We start from the raw sequence: 22,271 nt of genomic DNA on the forward strand, positions 1-22,271 counted from the left end.
CAATTCTAAGATTTTGTCTCTTTTCTCTTTTGTGAAGCTCTGACATCTCCAGTTACAGTAAACATAAAACACATTTCCAAATCGTGTTTTAGAAATTCTCTCTGAAACAACAGTGGCAGTACCCTTTCCTCCTAATCACCAGTCTTGCTTTCAGTCCACCCCATGTCTAGGGAAGTTACTCTTATGGAGAAGGTACCAGGCAAGACCATCTGACTAAAGCAGCTGAGCACCTTGAGGAGAGTCACACAGCTAGGGCAAGTCCAACTACTACCAGCTCATGTTGACCATCATCTCCTCTCAGACTGATCAAGGACAGCCGAGGACCTTGGACCCAAGAGACTTGGGAATAGTTGAGCTTCTAGCTCCCAGCCTTCAGGCAGCATCTTGGGAAGCAGCTGCTGTGCAGATGCAGCCAGGGGACTCAACCACAGCTACGGGAGACCCACAGAGGGGAGGAGTCCTTGTCACCAAAGGTCCCAGCTCTGTTCAGTGAGTCAACATCGGAAACTGATAGGATTTTGTTGGTGGAAATGACTTTAAAAAAGCATAACATCTGTTTGACCCAGAGATGAATGGATTTTCCCATCTGACTTAGGGCTGAAATCTTGCAAATCTTTTGTGGGAGTTCCAAGAGAGCGGGGAATGCCTTCCTTTTTCTTTTAGTATCCCCAACACTTAGCTCAGTTTGCACATGCTAAGTACTTAATAAATGCTGCATTCATTCATTTATTCTCCTAAATGGGACAAAATGGTTTTTTGCTGCTCCTCACATTGCAATAAGGGAGACTGAAACAGGGTAGCCTAGGAGTGTACGATAATACGTATTATTTTTTTTATCCAGTTTTTTTTTTCCTCCAGTTTTCAGCATGTTTTAGTTTTTTTTTTTTTTTCCCCAGTTTTTCCGCATTTCTTGCGACCCTATTTGGAGTTTTCTTGGCAAAGACACTGAACTATTTTTTTAACTATTTCTTTCTCCAGCTCAGAGAAAGAAAGGGGGAGGCAAATGGGTAAGTGACTTGGTCACACAGCTCCGAAGTGTCGGAAGCTGTTTTGGAACTGGGGAAGCTGCGCCCTGTAGCTGCCCTCACTTATTAGTATTATTGCGATTATTACTATTTATTATTTATTAGTAGAAAAAGATCTCAGGGATCAAATAGCCCACTTGTTCAAAGTCACGGAGGTTGTACATGTCAGTTAGAATTCCATCTTTAGGCTACAAATTCCGTTCCCTATCCGAGATTCCAATAACGTCCCCTCCCCAAAGCCCGTTGAGCTGATTCCCGTTTAGGACTCTATGAACGCCCTCTTCCGAGATTCAAACGCCCTTAAGGGAGTTTTCTCCAACCGAACTACATTTCCCAGCACGCATCGCGTCATGATCATTAAAAGCACGGTGACGTCACGGAGACAGGAAGTGAGTCTTGCGCAGGCGCACGAAGCGCCACGGGAAACGTGGAGTAATCGCTGGGACAGACCGAGATTGTAATGTCCTTGGAGGTAACCGGCTTGGGGAGGGTGGAGTAATAACAGTAACAACAGCAACAGTAGTAAGGTAGCTTTATGTGCGTTACTTCGGATAGTCTGCCAACATTCTAGGGAGGGAGGGGCCATTTTCCTTTGCATGGAACGGCTCAGTGACTGTCCCAGAGCCACAGAGGGCGCAAGCGTCACCCAGAGGGATCAGCGCTAATTGGCTCCGTTGTAAGAAACAGACTCACGTAGGTGACGTGGCTAAGATCCGGGTCACCCGATGGGGGCGTGTCAGGGGAGCATCCGAACCCGGCTCTTGCTACCCGGGACCAGACACTGAACGCTGGGGATGCGAGGAAGACGGGCATAAACCGCCCTGTCCGCAAGGAGCTTACGCTCTAAGGGGTGACGGCATAGGAGCGCGTGTACGCCCAGGACGCTGGCCCGCACCGCAGCGGGCGTCTTAAAGGGAGCGGATGTTACCTTTGACCTCAGACCCTCCTGCCCAACCCCCTCGTTTGACAGATGAGGCAGCTGAGGCTCTGAGAACGCCCATAGGATGGAGCTTGCAGCGACCTCGCTCAGGGGACCATCTTGCCCAACCCTTTGTTTAACAAATAGGAAAGAGGAGGGGAAATGAATTGATAATAAGAGATGGGATTTGTCCTCTTCAAAGCCAGTGCCCTTTCCAATGAACTGCTTCCCTTGGAGTGTTAAACCTCAAGGGATTCTTGTGGGGTTTAAATGAGATTTATAAAGAGCTTTGCAAACCTCAGTCCATTTTCTGTTCTTTCTCCATGCCTACACCCCCCCCCCCCCTTTTCTGTTAAATCTCTCTTCCTTTCATCTATTATCTACGTTTCTATCTACATCCATCCAATCTATCAGTCTGTCTACTTTTCAACCCATCATCCACAACTCTCTCCTACATCTGTAATCCATCTACTGATTGATACAGATTTCCATTTCTACTTATATCTATATCAATATATCTTGAAATAGATAATATATTTATATATATATATAGCTTTTATATATCTACATATAATTAATATAGAACAAGAGAAAGTAGCTTCATATTGTGCAGGCTACTGAACCATTGGGAGAGAGAAGAACGAGTTATAATAGATTTTGAGTAGAACTGTGATTTCATTGGCAAAAACATCGTGACATGTTTTGTTTCTGCATTCTCAGCTTCTAATCAGGAACTTTGTGGCCTCAAAGCTTGATGAAACACATCAGTTTGTAAACAAATTATATGCCATTATACTATGTAATATTTTTATATTACCTATGATATATAGGATATTTTAATATAACACTGTATAGAATGTAATATGTACTACAAATAAATAAAAATTAACACAAGGTTTTTCTTTCCTATGGGGACTGTGAAGCCAGAAAAAAACATTTGGAAGTGCCCTTGGGTGGGAAATGGCTTTGGAGCTTAACTGAAGGAAACCAGAGAAAGCAGGTGTAGTCCAGACCTGGTGGGAGAAAGGGGGAGATAGAGCCTGTTTAGCCCTCTGAGTCTCAGTTTCCTCATCTGTAAGATGGATAGGACTACTCCAGTGTAGCTGCATGGGACAGGAAGAGGGACGAACAGAAGGTCGCTTTGGGCTGGGCTTGGAATGAGGCTGAAAACTTAAATAAGAGTGTCACCTTCTTTTTAAAGGGATGGAGCTTACTCTTTTTTCTTCCAAGCAGTGATAAAGTGGATGCTATCTTGAGAAAGGTTAAAAGAAAGCGACTTCTTTCCAGATATTGTCTACACGCTCTCCAGGATGGCGCTGGCAGCAGCGTGGCGGGTCTTTTCCAGAGCTGGGCTGGCACACAGAGCTGCCTCTGGCTGGCAAATGACATTTCAGAGTGAGCCTTTTTTTTTTTTTTTTTTACCTAATGTGCTTTACTTTTTAAATAAGGTGGCAGTGGGTCTTAGAGGCTAGATAGTGACTTTAATACCAAGCCTTTGTTAGCAAAGGCAGAGTTAATATCTTCTTTCCTTTGTTCTCTTCCTGATCCCATCTCCTCTTCATTCCCGCCTCCAGCCAGTCCTCTCCAGAAAACACCGGGCAGGGACATTTTAGCTCTGCCATACTTTGAGGTATGGGGTGGCATATAGTACATTTTCAGGGAGTATAATAATCCCCTATCCTACAGGAATTGTGAAGGATTTGGATGCAAACATACTTTAGTCTATTTCCTTATCTGTAAGAGAAAGGGCAGAACTAGATCAATCCATGAATAACAGATATGAATAGCAAATTCATATTAATAACAATTTTTGATTGACATTAATAACAAATACTGCTTTAGTGTGCAAAGGTCCTTTGCATAGCAGACACTTAAATACTGTGGGATAAAGAGGGTTATAGCAAATTCATATTAATAACAATTTTTGATTGACATTAATAACAAATACTGCTTTAGTGTGCAAAGGTCCTTTGCATAGCAGACACTTAACAAATACTGTGGGATAAAGAGGGTTATAGCAAATTCATATTAATAACAATTTTTGATTGACATTAATAACAAATACTGCTTTAGTGTGCAAAGGTCCTTTGCATAGCAGACACTTAACAAATACTGTGGGATAAAGAGGGTTATACTCCCTAAAAATATCTATAGTTTCAAGAGATTTACAATCTAGTTGGGGAGATTACATAAATAAAAACAGTTGTGAATGATGCAAGAGCATTCTATATGCATGTATGGGTAACATGATTTAGAAGATAGGATAGATTAGCATATTCTGATTGTTAAATAGATTCTTATAAGAATTAGTTCTTCACCCTGGTCTAGTACCATCATTGTTCTAACTAGTTGACAATTAATTTGAACAAATACTTAAAACTGACTATTTGAAAAAGATGCCATATTTTCTGGTTTTCATCTTATATCAAAGGTGAAGTTTTCTAAGAAAGCATAAGAAAACCTTTTCAGCAATTTAAGTAAAAAATAACTTTAGAAAGATTCAAGTTACAGAATCAGGGTGCAAATTGTGTTGGTAAGTGGGTAATCATGGGAATATGCCAAGCATTTTTGATTGGGTCTGCATGGAGGAAAAAAAATCTTTTTAAAAGTCTGTGCAGTCAGGGAAGATGGGTGACAATAGTGGTAGGACACCTGGAGAAAGGAGGACCTGAATTCAGATTTGGCCTCAGACACTTACTAGGTTCGTAAACCTTGGCAAGTCTTTTAATACTGATTGCCTCAAGGGAAAAAAGTGTGCAGTCAGAGTAAGGAATAACATGTTTCTGTGTTGTCCTTGAGATAGACTTTGTGGGGGTTCCTCGAGTATCCATAATAGAAAGTCTCTGCTATGTTGGGCGGCCTCCCTTTGGAGGACTGATGAGAGGATGTGAGTGAGAGGAAAATGAAATGTGTTTAGAATAGGAGTCTGGATTAACTTGGTACCGCACATCTATTCAAGCATGAAGTTTGCATATACTTGTTGCAGGAGCATATTCTGCTGCTCATTAACTTGATCTTCATTGTTTGGGGTCTTTCCAGAAGGAGCTGTAGGTTGTATTTGTCATAAATCTACATACACGCCTCTTCCAGATGACTACAATTGGTATGTATTATAATCCAAATGAAACAGGAACAATACTTTAATTTCTATTTGTGCCTTAGATATAATCTTTGAGTAACTTAATTTAGTTAATTGTTTTGGTGTCTTCTGCTTTCTCAGATTTGTTCTTCATTTTTCTTTTTGATAATTATCATGGTGGTTTTTAGACAAGCATATGTTTACAAGTATTTGCTAATAAAAAATTACTACCATTGTGTTTTGCTGAATGCTCAGTTTTATTGCAAGACATTAATATACTGCCAGAAATCCTCTTTATTTTTTGCAAGTGTTGTAGCTGGGGAAAAATTATTTCCCAATTTTAGTTCATGCATTAAGTAAAAATAACTACTCAAACTATTATTTGATTTTGAACAGTTAATAATTACATAATGTTTAGAAACTAAACTACATACTTTCTTTATTAAGCATTTTACTTTAATACATTTCAATAAAAATAGATTACTTTTGTGACTGTTCTTAGGAGGATTGCTAACTACACTCCATAAAAATATGAATTGAGACTAATATTCAAAAACTCATTTACTTTTAACCATTTTCAGTTTTTTTATGAAACTTTTGAGGATACTATATTTAGAGGTGGAGCAGGGATCCTTAAGTACCATCTAGTCCAATACTTATATTTCAGGTTTCCATTTTATATCAAAGGTGAACTGTTCTAGAAAACTTAGAGTCCAAATTATGTTGGTAAATGGAAATACAGGAGAAGGCTTTGAAAAGAAGCATATTTGATTGGGTCTGCATGAAGAGGGTAAAAATAATTTCACAAATGGGAAAAGGAGTAGGAAAAGAATAATTAATTTTTCCAGCCTAGCACTGATCTGCCAGAGCACTGGGATTATAAATCCATGTCTTTCAACTCCAAATTTTGTTCTCTTTCCAGTATTTCAATGCCTTTCTAGGAAGTACAAAACTCTCAAGTCAAAAGCTACTTCAATTCGATTCACTAAACATTTTTTTGCCAAAATTAATGTTAACATCCTGAAATGGAGGTAAAATATTCTGACGGCGTAGTTCATTTTTGTAGTCTTCAGTTGGCTTAACATAATTTTTTAGCATTTACTTTTTCATGTTAATTCTTAGCCACATTGGCTTCTCCTGTGTTTGAAGTCACAGGACTTGGAGCCAAAATGTGGTGTGTATCTAAAGAAGACATTACTTTGATAGCTATAAAAATTGTCTTTTTTTTTTTTTTAATTTGCTGAGGCAATTGGAGTTAAGTGACTTGTCCAGGGTTACATAATTAGGAAGTGTTAAGACTGAGGTCAGATTTGAACTTAGGTCCTCCTGACTTCAGTGCTGGTGCTCTATCCACTGTGCCACTTAGCTGTCCCCAAATTGTCCTCTTATAGAATACACTGGTAAGTCCAGAGATCTGGAAGTTACTCTTGGAAGAACTACAAGGTAGGAGAAAGATAGGTGATTTGTTTTTCATATGTTGAGGAATCAAGTGATTTTTGTGCCTGGAATATTGTATGCATTTCTGGTCACTGGACCCCAAGACAGAGAGCATGATAGTAGTGCAAGTCCAGAGAAGGTTCCAGGGGATGGAGTGACTTTGTTTGGAGAATGTGCTAAAAAATGAGAAGTGGCTCTCCCCTCCCCATGAAAGGGAGCCAACGTCTGTAGCATCACGAAGGGGGTAGTTAGGATGGGCAATATGTTCCTTGCCAAATTACAGAGGACTAGAATTAAAGGCAACCTCTTGGAAATTGTTGGCAGTAGATTTGGGACAAATAAAGGAAGTTTGTGCTATGGCTAGTACACACCGTTATTTTCCCACAAGGCAGCATTCCTAGAAATATAAACATTTTAAATATAAACAGGATGAAAATGCAACAGGCTTCTGACCAGTGTAGACCATCATATATCTTGGAGAGTTGCCCAGCTGGGCTGCCATGTTTATTAAGCAGCAGGGCCCTGTGTGGTGCCTTCTTTCACATGGGCCATGGAGGCTAACTCCTCACTTAGCATTTTTCTTCCTCATCAAGTAATTCTGGATGAATAACATAAGTTTACAGCACAGATCTGTCATGTCCTGTGTGTATTCAAATGCTTTTCTTTTACAGCAAGGTGGAGCTCGCATTGTCGGCAGACGGCCGAACGATTGTCTGTTACCATCCTTCTGTGGACGTTCCTTATGAGCACACCAAAGTAAGCCTACATTTCTTTCTCATGGAATCATCATAAAATCATAGCTTATTGTAATAGAAGAATCTACAGCATGGGGTTGGGGGGCTGCATGGGTAAGGGAGGGAGGGCTGGGCTGGGCTGTCCACCTTCAGGCGATCTTTAGTTCATTACTTTCAGCAGCCTGTCCCATTGAGGTGAGCCCACAGTATGGTGTTACTAGTGGCCTTTGAGATTTCAGACAGCATTCGTGAAAGCGCGCTCTTGAGAACAGGGCCATTGATAGTTCCACCGTGGGCACTCTTAGTCATGCTACATCTGGAGTATTTTGTTTCATTCTGGTTGCCACGTTGTCACATGTTTGGGCCTATTCTGGAGAGAGCTTTATTAAGGATAGGCAAGTCAAACAATTCATATTAAATTTTCAGTCTAACGGGGAGTTGACGCTGCATAATACACAATATTATATGATAATCAGAAATTAGATCTTTTTAAAGTGCCTTTTATATGCAAAGCATTGTGCTTATCCCTGAAATTAAGATATGAAAACCTCAGGGAGCCCAGCCCACTGGGGGCCATGACATGCCTGTACATTAGCATGATATGAAGTAGAACATAGAAAAGCAGAGATGCCTTCAAAGATTGGTCTGATGTTTGAGCAAGAGAGAACAACTTCCAGCTGGGGAACTTAGAAGTCCAGAGCAGGTGGCATCTGAACAGATAGAGATGAGGCAAATTCCCATGAGCTAGAGAGACAGCCAGTGGTAGAGTTTGATGGGAATATAGTGTGCAAGGTAGACTGACAAAGGTAGACAGGAAAATGAGGTTGGAGCCAGATGTAAAGGTCTTAAACACCAGCTTAAGGAGTCTGAGTTTGAGCAATAAGTTACTGAATATTTTTGAGGAGGGGAGTGCTTTCATCAGGCTGTGCTTTAGGACTTCAACAATTTTGTTCATGTGGGCACTCCACAGACACATGTTGTTTTCCTTGCCTTTGTAGACAGTCTTTTCTGAGTTCCTGAAATCAAAATTCACTTGATTAGAAACGTTTCTGAACTTAATTAGGTTCTTCCTTGTGGAGCCTTGCCTGCTTGGTGGCACCTGCTGGAATTTGTCACCTGGGGGGGGAGGGGAACCTTTAAGAACCTAGATTACTTCCATGCCCTGTGAAGCATCTGAGCAGTTGCTGGTGCAGCAAGCAAAGGGGGAGCGTTCTAAACTGAAGGTAGTTGGGTGAGGGGGATGAGGGGGAGGGGCTGCTGCCTGAGACTGCCACTGTGCCCTACAAGCACTTGTTAGGGGAACTAGAGGCCTGTAGCTGCAGAAGGAGGCTTTGTCAGAAAGGCTGGGGGACATAAACAGAATGGAGATTCCTTTGTCCGGCCACTGGTCTTAGGTGGTTTTAATTCTACTGATTAGCTTTAGAAGAAGTGAGCTCTTGTGGGCTTAGAACGTGTCAATAAATGATATTGGCTGTAAGTACCTAACTTTAGATTTCTTTCCCCCTCATGTTTATCCTTTTTTTTGTAGACCAAGCCAGATCCTTTTGAATCTTGGTGTTCCAAAATATATATCCTAAATCTTTCTTCCTTTTCTCTTTCCCTTCCCCTGCCTTCAGATTTGAACCCTGGTGAAAAGTAGGAAAGATAAATGCAGTTTATGGTAGTAAAAATTACTTTCATCCATCAATCTTTGGATAAATCTATGATGTTCCCTTAACCACCACTAAATCTGTAGTTGGAAAAATTCGATTAATCTATGTGTTTTCATTCAAATAAGTCAAAACTTCTTAAATTGTGGGTTGTGGCCCTGTCATGTAACTGAATATGGAAATCGTAAAATTAAGATTTATTATCAGTAAATGCTTGATTTGTATAAGTTTTATATATCTATGTCTTCAGGGTCACGTAAAAATTTCCTGAGTAAAAGGGGCCACAAGTGGAAAAAGTTTAAGAAGTTCTGAAATAAACCACCTGGGATTCTATTCTTTTTATTTATTTATTTATTATAATAGCTTTTTATTGACAGAACCCATGCCAGGGTAATTTTTTACAACATTATTTATCCCTTGCACTCACTTCTGTTCCGATTTTTCCCCTCTCTCCCTCCTCCCCCTCCCCTAGATGGCAAGCAGTCCTATGTATGTTAAATATGTCGCAGTATATCCTAGATACAATGTATGTGTGCAGAACCAAACAATTCTCTTGTTGCACAGGGAGAATTGGATTCAGAAGGTAAAAATAATCCGGGGAAAAAATCAAAAATGCAAACAGTTTACATTCATTTCCCAGTGTTCTTCCTTTGGGTGTAGCTGCTTCTGGCCATCATTGATCAATTGAAACTGAGTTAGATCTTCTCTTTGTCGAAGAAATCCACTTCCATCAGAATACATCCTCATACAGTATCGTTGAAGTATATAATAATCTCCTGGTTCTGTTCATTTCACTCAGCATCAGTTCATGTAAGTCTCTCCAAGCCTCTCTGTATTCATCCTGCTGGTCATCTCTTACAGAACAGTAATATTCCATAACATTCATATACCACAATTTACCCAACCATTCTCCAATTGATGGGCATCCACTCAGTTTCCAGCTTCTAGCCACTACAGACAGGGCTGCCACAAACATTCGTGCACATACAGGTCCCTTTCCCTTCTTTAGTATCTCCTTGGGATATAAGCCCAGTAGTAACACTGCTGGGTCAAAGGGTATACACAGTTTGATAACTTTTTGGGCATAATTCCAGGTTACTCTCCAGAATGGTTGGATTCGTTCACAACTCCACCAACAATGTGTCAGTGTCCCAGTTTTCCTGCATCCCCTCCAACATTCCGCATTATCTTTTCCTGTCACCTTAGCCAATCTGACAGGTGTGTAGTGGTATCTCAGAGTTGTCTTAATTTGCATTTCTCTGATTAATAGTGATTTGGAACACTCTTTCATAAGAGTGGTAATAGTTTCAATTTCATCATCTGAAAATTGTCTGTTCATATCCTTTGACCATTTGTCAATTGGAGAATGGCTTGATTTCTTATAAATTAGGGTTAATTCTCTATATATTTTGGAAATGAGGCCTTTATCAGAACCTTTAACTGTGAAGATGTTTTCCCAGTTTGTTGCTTTCCTTCTAATCTTGTTTTCATTAGTTTTGTTTGTACAAAGGCTTTTTAATTTGATATAATCAAAATTTTCAATTTTATTATAAATAATGGTCTCCAGTTCATCTTTGGTCACAAATTTCTTCCTCTTTCACAGGTCTGAGAGATAAACTATCCTATGTTCCTCTAATTTATTTATAATATCATTCTTTATGTCTAAATTATGGACCCATTTTGATCTAGTCTTGGTATATGGTGTTAAGTGTGCGTCCATGCCTAATTTCTGCCATACTAATTTCCAGTTATCCCAGCAGTTTTTATCAAATAATGAATTCTTATCCCCAAAGTTGGGATCTTTGGGTTTGTCAAACACTAGATTGCTATAGTTGACTATTCTATCTTGTGAACCTAACCTATTCCACTGATCAACTAACCTATTTCTTAGCCAATACCAAATGGTTTTGGTGACTGCTGCTTTATAATGTAGTTTTAGATCAGGTACAGCTAGGCCATCTTCATTTGATTTTTTGTTTTCATTAATTCCCTTGAGATTCTTGACCTTTTATTATTCCATATGAATTTTATTGTTATTTTTTCTAGATCACCCAGGGTATTTCTTTAAAATAAATGGAGTGCCTTTGCCCACATGGATGCTTAAAAGTCTTTTTTTCAGTTCTGATATTTTAGGAAAATGAAACTATAAGACTGGAGACATTTAGTAAGAGCTGGAAAAGAATGGGTTTACAATTTTTGTTATTAGATCAGCATAACTTATGTACCATATATTTGAACCTATATATATATATATATAGGCAATTGGGGTTAAGTGACTTGCCCAGGGTCACACAGCTAGGACGTGTTAAGTGTCTGAGGCCAGATTTGAACTCAGGTCCTCCTGACATCGGGACTGGTCCTCTATCTGCTGCACCACCTAGCTGCCCCTAAAAGTTTTTTTAAAGAAAAAAGTTTCAGAATGACAATTTAAAAATTTTATTTTATTATTATTATTATAATTTTTTTTTACCAGTTAATAGAAAGAGATTTATTTAGCCATAACAGAAGAAACACATTCAGAGCAGGGAAGGAATATTTATTTAGGGATATAATTTTCATTCAGTTGCTTACAATTTTCATTGTTGCTCATATTGTTAGTCTGTGTCACAAACTAGAAGGAGGAACTCCAGTCTTTTATATCCCAAATATTTTGTACTCACGTGGCCAAAAAGTTATATCAGTGACCTGAGTCCCCTGAGCCAATTAAATCTCAATACCTTTTTTTTTAAAGTTTATTTTTCCAAATATGTGAAACCATAAGTTTTCAACATTCAATTTTGCAAAACCTTGTATTCCAAATTTTTCTCCCTCTCCTCCCCCTTTTTTTCCAAGACAGCAAATAATTTGCTATAGCTCAAACAAGTGCAGTTCTTCTAAACATATCTCCATACTCAAGAATAACAATTTTTTAAAGGCCAGCATTCAGTCTTACTGTGTTTTAGGAGCAGCTGGGTAGTACAGTGGCTGGTGCAGTTGGCCTGGAGGCAGGAAGACTCAAGCCTCTGCATACTAGCTCTGTAACTTTGGGTAAATCATGTAACCTCTTTTTGACTCAGTCTATTCAGGTACAAAATAAGGATACTAATAGTATCTACCTCCCAGGTTTGTGAGGATTAAATACAATGATATTTGTAAAAAAAAAAAAAAAAAAAATATATATATATATAGATAGATAGATAGATAGATATAGATAGATAGATAGATAGATAGTAAAAATTTTTTAAATTAAAATGTAAAAAAAGCATTTTAAAAAATAAAGTTAGTCCAGTGCCTGGAACATAGTAGGCACTATATAAATGCTTATTTTCTTTCCTTCTCCCCCCGTCTCTTTTTCTTATTTTACTAGACTTTTCCCCATGTTCTCTCTTTGAAGTTCAGCCAAGTAGATCAAACAGTGCCTGAGAATCAGATAAAGGTTTGGTTTCTAAGAATGCCAGAAGCTTATTGTGTGACTTTAAACAAATCATTAATCACAGAGTTTTTATCTTTATTTAAAAATAAAAATATTTTCCATCTTCTTACAATTAGGGAGATTTATTATATGTTGGGCCAATCCTCTTGCTGAATAGGGAGAAAAAATGTTGTTTTTTTTGAGGTGAATTGGCTCTTTGAGGCTCTTAGTCAAGTTTTCCTTGCATGTGTTTCCCTCTTTTAGCCTCCCCAGCTGTGGAAGCGAGCCCTGCAGGGTCTGGCCCAGTGCCTCTAAACTCCATCTTAGCAAGGAGGTGAATGCTTGCTTGCATGCTCTGTTAAAGAGCCCTACAGCCTGTTCTCATGACCCAGTATGTTCACAACTTCAGGACATACAAAGGCGCTCTTTCTGAAGCTGTCAGGTCCAGCGTCACCTGCCCTCCCTTTTCTTCCCACCAGACTCCTGCTGATACTTGGGTCTCCCACCTTTTTTCCTGCCTTCCTCTGTTCTTTCTTGCCTCAGCCTGCGAGGCAGAGTGTGTGGACCCTGGAAGAGAGAGGGGACGCGCAGAAGAATGGAGGCAAGACAAAACGATCTGATCAAGCCTCCGTTTAATGAGTTCAGTAGTACAGGTATATATAGCAGCAGGGTTGTACAGACTTAGTACAGGGTGGGGGTCCTAGACAAAGGATTGGTTTCCCGCCAAAGGATGAGCTGATCAGGTGTCTTTAGTCTCTTAGGAAGCTCCAGGATGTGATTAGGAAATGTATATCTGCCTATTCAAGGTTAAGGTGCACTTGGTCTTGTAGGAAACTCCATGATATGATTAGGAGATTCCTATTCAAGGTTAGGGCAGTCTTTTGGAATGTGGCCTTATGTGGCTGTAGATTAGTGCCGGTTCCCCACACTTTCTGATGATCCAGATCTTGTCTTTTGGATTCCAGGATAGCTCTTGTGAAGATGCCTTCCCGACCAGCTCCAGCCCAACCCTTGGCCTTTCTGGAGTTTGTATTTCTTTATGCAGTACTCTTCACCACTTCATCATGGATCTGCTTACTGGTGGTCTTCCCTTGTTCTTCTCTCTGTCCAATGTCTTCTTGGGATCCCAAGAAGATCATTAGCAGATTGGCTGCAGGGCAACGAATTATTCTGCAACTGTAGCTCCAAGACTTTTTTCTTTTTTCTTATTTTTGCTGAGGCAATTGGGATTAAGTGACTTGCCCAGGGAAATGTTAAGTGTCTGAGACCACATTTGAACTCAGGTCCTCCTGACTTCAAGGCTGCTTCCACTGCACCACCTAGCTGCCCCACCTTTTTTCTAAATTAATGGGAATTGCTATCTGTTATCCTCACATTGAGGAAGTGAAATGAAGGATTGAAAATTTATTTTTTTTTTTTTGCTTTTTAATTAGATGGTAATCTTGTGTCCTGCAGACCCCACAGCAATAAGTACAGTATAATTTTATGTTGTTAGCTTATCATTTAAGTCCTTTGTGGGCAAACAAATGAAACTTCAGAATTCTCTTGTAATTTAGGGAATTGTAGAGTTGAGAAAAATTTACCCCATTTTCATGGTCATTTTTTATTGTATCAGAGTATATCTGGTTTTTCTTTTCTTTTCTTTTTTTTTTTTTTAATTTAATAGCCTTTTATTTACAGGTTATATGTATGGGTAGCTTTACAGCATTAACAATTGCCAAACCTCTTGTGCCAATTTTTCACCTCTTATCCCCCACCCCCTTCCCCAGATGGCAGGATGACCTATCTGGTTTTTCTTAAAACAGTTTTCTATAACTTAATTTTGTGATGATTTTTTCATCTACATTATAATTCTATGCTTTACTTGGACATGATCATTTTTCTTAGTGAAAGGGAAGGATCTTTGGGGAGAATCTTTATTAAGTCTCCTGTAAACTTTAAATTATATCTTTTAAGTTTAATGCCTTTGATTAAAAAAAAATTATGGTGTTTCCTACAAAGGATTGATCTGATAGATATTGTTATTGTTCAGTTATTTTTCAGTAGTGTCTAACTCTTCATGATCCCATTTGGAGTTTTTGTGACAAGGTTATTGAAGTGCTTTGCTGTTTCCTTCTCCAGTTCATTTTACAGATAAAGAAACTGAGGCAGAGTTAAATACCTTGTCCAGTGAATTACCAGTTAATAAGTCAGAGACTGAATTTTGAACTCAAATCTTCCTGAATCCAGGCCTGGTGCTATGCACTGCGCCACCTGGCTGCCTTTTTGAATATTACCAAATATTTAAGAGACTGAAAAATTGGCTATTGAGTTTTACATCTCAGTGAGAATTTTTGCATTTGACTAAACAACCCATGTTCATCTTTAGTATAAATTAAGTTAATAAGGTTCTTTTATTTGAAAAAAAATTCACAAATGAATGGTTGTACAAAAAAGAAAGATTTTCCCTGATTCTTTGAAAAATTAAGCATATACTAAAATTCTTTGTTAACTGCTTTATCAGAAAAAGACCTTTACCACTTAAACATTATGACGTAGTGAATTAACAAGTCAACTATACAGATTATTAAATAATGGATGGGATTTCTCATATTTTGCAGCCTATAATTAGACCAGATCCTGTGGATAACCAAGTGGAAACATATGATCAATTGCTGAAAGCCAGATTAAAAGCAGATGGTAAAACTACTCAGCAAGGACCCATGATAGAGGAGCTCAATAAACTATTCTTCACTACCAAGCACCACTGGTACCCTCGAGGACAGTAAGTATTTTCTTTAAAAAAACAAAACAAAAAAAAAAGGTGATCCTCCTTTAATATTCTAAGATGAACTAAGAAGGAAGCTCAGTAGCTAGTGCACTAGTATTTTACAACTTAAAAAATTATTTTCCTAAAGTGGTATTGTCTCACTTGAGAAAATCAAGGTAGTAGGGAAATAGTTCTAGGGAAACGTAATAATAATTAGTATGTATTTTTTTTTTTTCTTCCAGCATACTTTTAATAAATGGCTTCTATGTGCCAGGTGCTCTGCCTTATGTTGTGGATATCTACAAATGAAGTAGGCTGATTTCAGGTTTAGCCTGAGATTTGGCAGTAAAGGTGCTATTGACTAGGAGGAATGTGAAGCACTTCATGTAAAAGATAATGCTTGAGCTGATCTTTGAAGGCAACTAGGGATTCTTAGAAATGAAGTTAAGATGGAATACATGGTTGGAGGCAACCATATGTGAAGAGCGACAGGTAGAGCAGGGAGACAAAGTAAAGTCGAAGGAGCGGTAATTTGGGAGACTAGAAAGATAGGTTGGAGCCAGGTTGTGAAGAGTTTTTAAATGCCAAAGAGAGGAGTTTGGATATGATTCTAAGGCAAAACAGGCAGTCTTGGGAACCTGTTGAAAAGTAGAATGATCTAGGGTTTAGGAAGACCACTTTGATAGCTGTTTGGGGAAATGAATTAAGAGAGGGTGAGTTTTGAGGGAGAGAGACAAGGCAGGAGGCCAGGTGTGAGCTGGTGAGATTTTTAGCTAGGGTGGTGGCCAGGAGAGATGTCAAGGATGTAGAAAAGGTAAGATCTGGCCCATGGATGAGGTGTTATGGAGAACACAAATCCCATTAACTCTGATGTCAATGGTTTATGAGTGGAGAATGGAGAACTTCTTGTCTTGGGAACTTAGGACAAGATCTAGGAGACTAGGGAGAATCTCAGTATCCAGCATATTACTTTTCTTTCTTTCTTTCTTTCTTTTTTTTTTTTTAATTAAAGCTTTCATTTTTTAAAATATATGCATGGATAATTCTTATAATAGCCTTTGCAGAACCTTGTGTTCCAAATTTTTTACCCTCTTCCCCCTCCCCCAGATGGCAAGTAGTTCCATATATGTTAAATATGGTAGAAATATATGTTAAATCCAATATATATATACATATTTATGCAATTATCTTGCTGCACAAGAAAAACAAATCAAACCAGAAAAAAATGAGAAAGTAAAATGCAAGCACAGAGCAACAAAAAGAGTGAAAATGCTGTGTTATGATCCACATTCAGTTCCCACAGTCCCCTGTCTTAAGTGTAGACGGCTCTCTTCAACACAAGAACATTGGAACTGATCTGAATCATCTCATCAGCACATTACTTTTCCATACTAACTTAGATGTGATAATGGAAGCTAAATGTCAGAATAGCATTTTTCTTAATTTAAAAATGAAATCTTGCCAAAGCTTGTAATGGAAATTGGCAAGAATCTTTGAAGATTATTATTATTTTTTAAAAATTCTGCAAGATTTTTATTTAGTACTTTGATTTTTTATTCACTTCCCTAGTACATTATTTATACAGTTATGGTGAAAGTATGTTTAGTTTTTGGCATCCTGTAGACAGTGAGCATTGGACTTGAAAAATCAGGGAAGACTCAGGGATGAATGGACAATTGATTCATCAGCATCCAGCTAATAACTTTTAAGAATTTTTAAGAATACAGCAAGAAGGGGCAGCTAGGGTAGTGTAGTGGATAGAGCACCAGCCCTGAAATCAGGAAGACCTGAGTTCAAATGTGACGTCAGACACTTTACACTTCCTAGTTGTGTGACCTTGGGCAAGTTACTTAACCCCAATTGCCTCCACAAAAAAAAAAAAAAAAAAAAAAAAAGATGAAGAATATAGCAAGAAATTGAAGAAATTGGATGAACACAAAAATAAGACTTTACATATTAGGAAACATAGAGCTGCAGTTCCTCAAATGCTCTCATGTCTGCTAATTGATTATTTGCTTTACAGTACTGACCATAACTAACATTCTTCTTTTATATTTGGGGGGAGTTTCCTTTAAAAGTTTCCATAATGCTTCCTGATGCTAGAGCTTCTTCAGGACTTAGATCCAAGTCTAGTTTTCTGCTTGTATGTCATGCCCTGGGCATGATCCAAACTCATGATCCTTGCTGGGAGAATCTCTTGATTGATCACATGCTTATGTTGTCTCTCCACCTTTTTCCTTTTTTTTTTCCCCAGTCAAATTCCAAATATCACTTTTCTGCAGGAAATACAATGAGCTCCTTAACTCTCTTTTAAGGCTCCTACCCACCTCTCAGTCTGTTTGAGAACGACTCTCCTGTTGTGCTCTGGCCAATGTTCCCAGCCCTTGATATTCCATCTCTTGCCCTCATGTCTTCACCCGAGGGTCTGCCCAAGCACATGTGCACTGCCTCAGTGTTTCTTGATGTAAGAAGGACCTGATTCAGACTGGTCTTTCTGGTGCTTCAGAGTTAGATCTGGAATGAAGTGAGATAATTGTAGATCAGAGGTGTCAAATTTGAGACCAGGCTACAAGAAGCCACAAAATTCTAGTGTTGTCTGAACCTAGATTAAAATGTAATTGAAAAATCTTTTAACGAAATCAATAAAAATACAATACAGCCCAGATAATGTTAATTTGTGATTTTCTAAGTCAATCTGCAGCTTTCTGGGATCCTTTCCTGTTCGAGTTTGACGCTACTGTTATAGATTAGTTTCAGTTAATAAAAGAAAATTTATTAAGCCATAACATGGAAAGGATCCTCAATAAGGCTACAGCATTGATGCTTGGAGCAGCTTCCTTGCTTCTGGTTGTGTTGATCTTGTTCACTGTTTATATGTTCCTATATTTATGAGTCATAATCAGTTTGACATAGAACTTTTACAATTGAAGGTTTTTTGTTTTGGCTTTCTGGTGTTTCATCCCCACCGTTTAGCAAAGTGTCTAAATTAGACTTTTGAGAAGTATTTCCTAAATTGAATTGAATATCAGCCTCAATATGGCAAACTTAACTTGCCTCTTTCTTTCTAGAAATTTCTCCCTTTCAATCTCGCTCTTCTTTTCTTCCTTTCTCTCTCTCTCTTTCTGCTGAGGCAATTGGAATTAAGTGACTTGCCCAGGGTCACACAGCTAGGAAGAGTTAAGTGTCTGAGGCTGGATTTGAACTCAGGTCCTCCTGACTTCAGGGCTAGCGCTGTATCCACTGCACCACCTATGCCCCTCAGTCTCTTTCTACACAGCTTAGGCCACTGACTGGCCTTTTCCAGAAGCAAGGAAGCTGGAAATGCTTTGTTTTTTGTAAAACTCCTTATTGTCACAAAATCAGGTCCTCCTTGTTCCCATATGGAGTCCATTATGAGCTCCTGCTCATTCTTCTTCAAACCCTACTTCATATCCTTCCCTTTCTGTAATACTGACATAACCAAGTCCTTTGCCCAAGCCAGGCTCGGCCTGCTGCAGCCGCCTCCCACGCTCTGAGTATTTGTAAACAGAGGAGGCCAAAACAGTGCTCCTGATCTGTGCCTCGTTATTTTCTGGGCTCTTCCTCACTCTCACCTGGTCCTGTTTGTTATCCTCTGCAGTTCAGTGCCCCATTTTGCCCTTGTGTGGGGCCCTTGTCTTTCCCTTCTTCCCTCTCCATTTCCCTCATAAAACCCTTCTTGATTAGATTCTTCAGTCTCCAGCCAAACGTATTCCAAGCCTTAGAGGATTCCAACTCTGGCCTGGAGCCCGGGGTACTGACAGCCTAAGTCCAGAAGGCAAAGTCCTGCCCTTGTTCACTGTTGATGTGTTCACATCAATTGGACTTCTCACCGTTTTAGGGTTTTGTTTGGGCTTTCTGGTGTTGTTTGACCACTACTGTACATTTGCACGGAGTGCTAGTGGTGCTGGACACGATGGGGCTGTATGTGACTCAGCCCCACGGGTTCCACAGAGCCCTGTTCTCCTGCCTCTAAGGAGGAGGTCCCTCTGTTACCTTCGGTTCTAGTGTGATGAACTTACTCTGACCATCTCTCTTCTTGACAGTCCAGCTCTTGTCACCCAAGCCATTCTCTGTGCCTAGAATACGCCATCCCCTCATCTTAGTCTCCCAGAAGCCTTTTCTTCTTCTAAGGTTCACCTCAAGTGCCCCATTCTTCCTGAAGTCTTCCCTCCGGGTCTTTTCTTCACCCCAGAAGCTCACAACTCCTGGACTTCACATGATGGAGGTGCCCCCCTCCCCTGCAACCTCTTCCCCTGATTGGCTCCAGAGCCTCCATTTTAAGGAACACAGATCCAGGCTAGTCATGTATTCATTCCCCTCCAGGACACACTCCTGGTTATCTCGGACCACCTCTTGAATACTCCTGTGCTTAATAATACCTTGTTCACTTGACTGTCTTTATATTCAGACCATTGACTTGTCAGAGCCAAGGTCAGAATCAGTAACATGCTAGAAGAAGAATGAGAAAAAGGGGTGCCATGTACTTGAAACAACTCGGTCCCGAGTTAATAAAATTGATACTCTTGGCCAAAAAAAAGGGCAACATTTTATCAATGTAAACCAATTAGCCATCATAAGTGTACCAGAATACCCTGAGAGGAATTCAGATAGCAGTCATTTGACTTAATGAGCAAACAAAAGCAGTGGTCTTAAGCACAAGATCTTAACAAGGGGGCTGATGTATTGACTAAGAGTAGAGAAAAGCAATGAAGGGTAAAGTGAGTTTTTAAAAAACTCAGCAAGAAATCCAACTAAGTGAAGTCATCCTGAGAGCATTTAAGATGGAAAAATAGAAAAAAAGAAAAATGCAAAAGATTCATAAAGACTTTTATAACAAATGTTTTCACCTATTAGGACAATAGAAACACCACATTTGGCATCTCACATCACAGCTTCGATGTTCTTTTAGAGGAGGCAAAGAAGAAAGATGGGGAAAAAAGCTGGATTAGATTGGGACTTTGTAGAGAGGAGATAACAGAATCATTGGAGGGTTGATTTACAAAGTAAAGAAAGTGTAGCAGATACCAGAAGTGTTGAGGAAAATCAAAAGAGTTTTGTTTTGAAAAAAGTTGTCCTTACAATATCAGCAACTGTGGGCCTGTATCTCTGCTATGCAGTCTATTTAAGATCTTGATGAAGATCTTCCTACACATTTCATCAAGGGCAGCTTTGATAAGGAAAGGCCATCAGGAGGGTTAGCAGGTTTATTGAAGTGGAAATTCTACAGAAGACAATGGATAGCAGGAAAGTCACAAAGCTGAAAGATGTCCAGAAAACAAGTCCAGTGTGCTCAGTGTTCTTGGGTTTGATAGGCAAGGCTTGCTTCCAACAAGGTGTCTCTCATTCATTCAGAGCTATTCAAGCTTCAGACTCGATATCACTACAGAAATAATGCTTGTCATGGATTGCTCTGGTCAGAAACCTCACGTGACGCATAAAACAGGGCTGTCTGCTTTCTCTGAGTGTTTGGCTTTGAGGTAGAAGTGATTCAGCAATGGAGTTCAAGCTGAAGACTTATTTCCTGGCTCCTCCATAGGGCCGGCCTCCATAGGCTCCTTTTTTAGGAGACATCATTCTGTTTGCATCACACCCTGGAATGGGACTATAGTTGAGCTTCCTGAAGAGATCTGTAACCACTGCAGAGATTTGACAGAAAAGAACACAAGGATGTGGATGTCTGTTGTCCCAGCTTATATACAGTTGAATGGATAACCTATGCAATCTGTCCTTCGTTATATATATTTGTCACAGACTGTACAAATAAATGATAAATTGAACTCAGATTAAAGAGGAGAAGGAGGAGGAGAACAAAATGGATCTCTGTGAGGAAGTTATAGAGCTTCCTTGATAACCCTAAGTTCCTCCTGGAAACAGAAGCCTGTCTCTTAACATTTTTTTTTTTTTAACCAAGTAATGGAACACAGTAACTCCAAAGAATTAAAAATAAATATTACCCAGAGGATGGTGGGGCTGCCCTAACATGGGGGCAAAATATAATCAGTAAGGAGTTTGGAAGGAAAAACATCAATAGGGAAATATAGGATGCAAACAAATGGACTGACCACATGATAAGGACTGGGCGTCCTTGAGATGGTAGGATCAAGTGAGAAAGGCCCTCCAGCACTTGGGTTTTAAGATAATAAGTTATATACAGGGTATTGTGGCAGAATTATTATCTGGATATGATAATGTATAAATCTCATTAAATTTTGCTCATCTATGTGTATATGTGTGTATAGGTAGAAGTATACACATGTATGTATATACATACATATAAGTATGTATAAAAGAGACTATGCCATAGCAAACAAATTAAATTTTATTGGATAGCCAATCCAAAGTAACACATCTTTACCAGGATATTTTTTCTTTTTAAGGTATCATCAGCGACGCAGAAACCCCAATCCTCCCAAAGAAAGATGATTTTGAGACACTGACATAGTCATCATTTACTATCAAAGGGAAAATGTCATCTTTTGTTTATTTCACTGCTTGAAATTGTCACTTCTTGATGTAATGTGGAGAAATTTAAATAAAATTAATTCTAGATTTTTTATTGGTTGTATTTTTGTTCATCTATTAAATAATGGCCAGACTTGGCATTCTGATTTTTTTTTTATTAAAACTTTTTATTTTCAAAACAAATGCATGGATAATTTTTCAACATTGAAAATCTTGTGTTCCAAATTTTTCCCTCCCTTACCCCCACCCTTTTCCCTAGATGTAATCCAGTATATGTTAGTTTTAAAAGAATGTTAAATCCAATATATGTATACATATTAATACAATTATCTGTACACAAAAAAATCAGATCAAAAAGAAAAAAATAAGAAAACAAAATGCAAGCAAACAACAAAAGAAGTGAAAATGCTATGTTGTGAACCACACTCAGTTCCCACAGTTTCCTCTCTGGGTGCAGATGGCTCTTCAACATAAGATCATTGGAACTGGTTTCAATCATCTCATTGTTGGAAAGATTGGCATTCTGATTTAAAGATACCTGATTGAGTTAATTCCCACTTGCCATGTTCTACTGCATTTTGTAAGATATCACATCTTAGTCCTATCATGATAATGGCAAAAACAGAACAATTTTAAATTGGGATAGGGCTTTTCTTCAAGATTTTAATCTTGCCTTTGAAAATAATTCATAGAGGGGCAACTCGGTGGTGCAGTGGATAGAACATCAGCCCTGAAGTCAGGAGGACCTGAATTCAAATTTGGCCTTGGACACTAAACACTTCCTAGCCGTGTGACCCTGGGCAAG

General features: G+C 39.0%; 1 protein-coding gene across 1 annotated transcript; it reads left to right on the forward strand.

Annotated features, from left to right (window-relative positions):
- Positions 1–1,294: 1,294 nt before the first annotated feature.
- MRPL42 (mitochondrial ribosomal protein L42) lies at positions 1,295–21,558 on the forward strand. Its single transcript, XM_031940145.1, is given in 9 exon segments — positions 1,295–1,321; positions 1,390–1,456; positions 1,459–1,497; positions 3,232–3,339; positions 4,984–5,047; positions 7,132–7,216; positions 14,835–14,978; positions 14,980–14,998; positions 21,382–21,558. Coding segments are annotated over 9 exon segments (618 nt in total). The 3' UTR covers positions 21,447–21,558.
- The last annotated feature ends 713 nt before the right edge of the window (positions 21,559–22,271 follow it).

Source organism: Sarcophilus harrisii, chromosome 5, assembly GCF_902635505.1.
Source record: "Sarcophilus harrisii chromosome 5, mSarHar1.11, whole genome shotgun sequence".
NCBI lineage: Eukaryota > Metazoa > Chordata > Mammalia > Dasyuromorphia > Dasyuridae > Sarcophilus > Sarcophilus harrisii.